Below are 4741 nucleotides of genomic sequence, written 5' to 3' on the forward strand. Positions count from 1 at the left end.
CAAAAGTTGTAAGACATATAAATCTATGGAACAAAATATACAAATCACAATACTAGTATCTCAATTTTCAAATAAAGTACGTTTATAAGGATTAGTGAAAGCATTAAAGGCAAGTACAATAATATGAACACGTGAAAAAAAAAGAACAGTAACATAAGTGAATAATGTATGGTAATGAATGGCAGAAATCTAGTCAATACAGTCGTATGAATCTTATGAAAAATACATACCAAAATTGTAGGTATTTCAAGATTTCATATTTTCATTTTACATTTCGCAGTGGTTCAATACTGTGATACATTGACTGCACATGTATCACAGTATTGAACCACTTGCAGATAAAAGGCTAAAATAATATTTCAGGAACTCAATTTCAACGTGTATATTTACTATATTATGATAATCCTAATTCCTAATCACCAACAGCACCTCAAAAAAAGAAAGGTCGAAAGGGGTAAATTACCCCTTCAACTTTTAAGAGCCGAGAAGTGCCAGCACTTTTAAAAAGGTTGGACAATGCTGATAATCCCGACCCTGATTTTGCAAACCAAAATGAAGGATACATTTTAAACAAAGATGGCTGTGCGGTAGGACTTCTGCAGGTGGGAGAGCGAAAAATATTGTTTTTCTTCCCATTAAAATATCTTTGGTAACAATCTTCGAGGTATTTAGGTCATATGACATGATCTGGACTATTATCTACATTCATGATTCAAGCTCTCAACATTTCAGGAAACAGCCATCAACCATTGACAAATCTATTACGTAGTCAGTCATTTTCAAATTCAAAATCAGGTAATTGCTTTTGGCTATAATGTTAGTTTCTCATAATAATTGATTAATGCGATGTTTTATATTAGACCCGTCAATTATGTTGTAAAATGTACTATAGATAACCCATATCAACATCAAAACAAATAAGAGAACGACTCGTAAAATGTGGATAAGTAAAAGGTTAATATGTTTCATTAAGATCTTTGGTTACATAATACTACCCAACAAGGACATGCAACATGTAGTGGAGGCTACACACCTTCAAGGAAAGACGAAAAACGAACTCCCTCAAATATCTGCAATATCTGATTAGTAATTTCTCCAGCGATTTCGCGAGTATTAATCAAGATTATGACATTTAAACAGGTTCTATCACATTCCTAGAATTAAAAAATAAATAAACCAGAGTCGGCATGCACAGATCCTTTCATCTCTTCATTACATGCACACTGCTGAAAGGATTAAACACAACATTTTATCATCGCTTTCGGTGTGTTCTTTTGTCTCTTTGAATCTGATAAAACCCAGAAAAGCAAAGAGTCACAAAGGAAGTTACCAGGCCACCACTCAAGTTATACTTTGTTTCAAATGACATTTAAGCCACTTATAAACACGTCGTTTACAGTGCTCACTTTTTCTTTTAACTTAGGTAAAAATATTTCTGAATTATCAATGGAGTGAGAAATTAGTCGGGCCTTGAACTTCGCCCATTTGTCCTAATGGCCTATACTTGAAAAGAGATAATTTCAAGGTAAATATCGCATCGAATGGACCTATGGATCTCAGATCATTACCTAGAATTTATACACTTCTGTGTGTGAAACTGTATAACAGGGCTACCCACTCTGTTATCCCAAGACACTTTACATGTCATACAGATAATAATTTGTCAAAACAAATATCACACTGTATTTTTCAATACGATAGAAATTTGTAATACAAGTTCAACTATACAACATTGTAGCACAAAGCTCGGTCAATGAACATCTTTTCCTTATTTATGTTGTCATTAATATTACTCACAATTGTTGAGTATTTTGAATTTTGCATAGTAAATATAACCATCCTAATCCTATAATATATGTTATATATTATTGTATCCAACTTAGTCTCCCTTAATTCACAACTGTATATTGCAAACAAGATTGAAATTCAGACAATTAACACTGCACGTTTTAGTTTATTATTACGAAGACTCTTAGAATATGATCCAAAACGATTGTCTTTCATTCCAAGATGGCCTAAACAATTATCTTGTAAATGGCAAGCTTACAAAAGTCATGTTGCTAGCAATACTCGTATGGCAATGAGTGTGTTTTCTTCAATTCATCTTCTTTTTCGACCCGTCCGGTTTCTCATTCTATGTCTAGTAGCCAATTGATTTCCAATACCTGAATCGAATCAAAATGTATCACCAATAAAATCTCTATTCAATCACAGTTGATCCAAAATCAATTTGCACTACTTGAGCGATTCCCCGGGGCGAATCCTACCAGATGAATTATGAACTTTGAAGATTCTTTTCACTTTGAAGATTCCGTAACCGCATCCTCAGTTGCCATGGTACCTGGTTAAAGAGCTGAGCTATCACTCCAAGATAACAAACATGTCAAAGTTTTTTAACCTCTTCACACACAAGAGAGTAGTTCTGCCCGCCATTGTTATCCCAAAATATTTGTCCCCCTACCTTGTAATAGATGGAAAAAGTGAGTATTGCACCTGGTGCCATACTCCGAGGTCCTGACAGGCCAAAAGAGAACCGATCTGTAGGTCCATTACAAGAACCCTGAACGTACATTGCCATAGTGTCAACATAAGAACTCCAGTTGTCTGACGATTGCCGAATCCTGACTTCCTTCTCGAAACCCAGGTTTCTGACCTTGATGGTGCCTATGAGTGTAAATTCATGGACTACTACGTTCTCAAGGCAGACATTTAAGGAGTTGAGTCGCGATAAGAAGTCTGGTTGTCCACCAGGTTGTTGGAAGCACAACGACAGAACCTTGGCACTTATCGTCTGTTTCTCCTCGTCGACATGTACGTGCAAGTCAGGTGGTGATTCCGTTCGCAATATGGTTTTGACAGTCTCCAAGTCCAACCCTAGGTGGTCAGCAAAGCGAACTGACTTCCGGGAGGGTGTCCCCGGCGGTGTTCGAGGTCGATTGGGGTCACGCATTGACGACTTCCGTGGTGATCGTATTCCATCGGGGTCTGGACTGGTGGGCGAAGTCGGTGACGTCGGCGATAAAAATCCATCTGGGGTAACATTGACATTGAAAGATCTAAAAGCTGTATCATCAAGATCAACGCTGTCGGCACCAAGTTTAAAATTACTATGTGCATGATGTGGGGCAGACGTAGTTTCATGCTTTAATATCTCTTCTCGTTCTACATTTTCATCACAATGAGAATCTAGTGTATCTGAATACAAAGTACCCTCAGAATTCGAGGGATTCCGAATGTTATTGCAAGTTCGTTCTTCAGCTGCATTTGTAATATCGCGTTGCTCTGAGTCAAAGTTACCACTCGCATTGGCAGTATAAGAACCAGTCTGCCGACATTCACCAGGAAGGCTGCAATTACTACTCACTGTTTTCGGCACGTTAATGGGCTCCAAATGCTGCCCCTTCTCAGCTAGCGATTTGCGGGCTTTCCTCGGCGATGCGGGGGGAGACTCCGTCGACATTTCGAATGTTACATGCTCCAAAAATCAAATAAAGTGCAGGTGTGTATTACGAAGCTCATAAATCAGGTCACAAGTAAAGTATACGGCATAATCACGATAACTGAAGTGTGCAGTGTGTTTTCAATGTACAGTATATTAGAAGCCACAGTACTACTATACCCGACAAAAGCAGTACGAATACGAATACATGGTAGCTATCAGCTTGCTGAATAGCTGCAGCGTGTTCAATGCGTGTCCGTGTGTGCTGCATATATTCACATGCTCGTGTTGTTGTTTGCGCTGCCTGCTCACTTCCCGAGTGCTCGGGAATGTTCTTGTCGGCTAGCCGGCTATGATGACGTAGAACATCGTTGGCATATAACTGGCTGTTGACATATTGATGTGAGTGCCCAGTAGAAATAGGTCACAACTTACAAGAAAATCCTTGGTTAACTGACTCACTGAACCGTCTTGGACAAGAGTTTGTTTTTGTTTCTTTATATAGCAAAGGGGCAAATCCAAACTTCACCGAAAATGTAACTTGGAAGACGAATTAAAAGAAATGAATTCTTCGTAAGTTAACTACAAATTGTGTGGCGTAAGGGAGACAGGGCCGTAGCTAGAGGGGGGGGGGGGGGGGGGGTATGGGGGGTGTGACACCTCCCCCCCCCCAACATTCGTGGCAGTTGGCAAAATCATGTACCAGTTGGCAAAATGGAGGATAGGGGAGAAAAAGAAAGAAAAAAAGAGAGAGGGAGTGGGAGAGAGAAAGAGAGAAAGAAATGAAGAAAGAAAGAAAGAAAGAAAGAAAGAAAGAAAGAAAGAAAGAAAGAAAGAAAGAAAGAAAGAAAGAAAGAAAGAAAGAAAGAAAGAAAGAAAGAAAGAAAGAAAGAAAGAAAGAAAGAAAGAAAGAAAGAAAGAAAGAAAGAAAGAAAGAAAGAAAGAAAGAAAGAAAGAAAGAAAGGGAAAGAAAAATAGGGGTACTAACTTCGAAGAAGGTTACGACTTTTAGAGAAAGACAACCAATTGCCAAATCCAAGTCCATGTAGCGGCCAGGCTTAGAGCCCTACTAGTCAGCAAAATACAAAGGACAAAACAGATGGAGCTATAATAACACACAAAGTAAGCCCCGGTCCTCCCCCAATATGAACAAGCTTGTTAGTTTGCAAATTATACCACAATTATTGACGATTTAACAAACACATTAGTTTTGTAAAATTAGAGGCAAGACTAGATCCATAAATATTGGGTGGGATGAATTTCCAAGGTTTAAGTTGAATAATCAAAGCCACTGTATAGTTG

At 38.4% G+C, this 4741-nt stretch overlaps 1 protein-coding gene across 1 annotated transcript in view; it reads right to left on the reverse strand.

The window, feature by feature from the left end:
• The window catches only part of LOC129253780 (glycogen-binding subunit 76A-like), a 7267-nt gene extending 3414 nt beyond the window's left edge, over positions 1-3853 (reverse strand). The window contains exon 1 of the mRNA XM_064095430.1: positions 1-3853. This exon is cut by the window's left edge and continues 3414 nt beyond it. Coding sequence (XP_063951500.1) covers positions 2384-3460 — 1077 coding nt within the window. The 5' untranslated portion in view covers positions 3461-3853 and the 3' untranslated portion in view covers positions 1-2383.
• Between the last annotated feature and the right edge of the window lie 888 nt (positions 3854-4741).

Source organism: Lytechinus pictus, chromosome 2 (assembly GCF_037042905.1).
Source record: "Lytechinus pictus isolate F3 Inbred chromosome 2, Lp3.0, whole genome shotgun sequence".
Classification (NCBI taxonomy): Eukaryota; Metazoa; Echinodermata; class Echinoidea; order Temnopleuroida; family Toxopneustidae; genus Lytechinus; species Lytechinus pictus.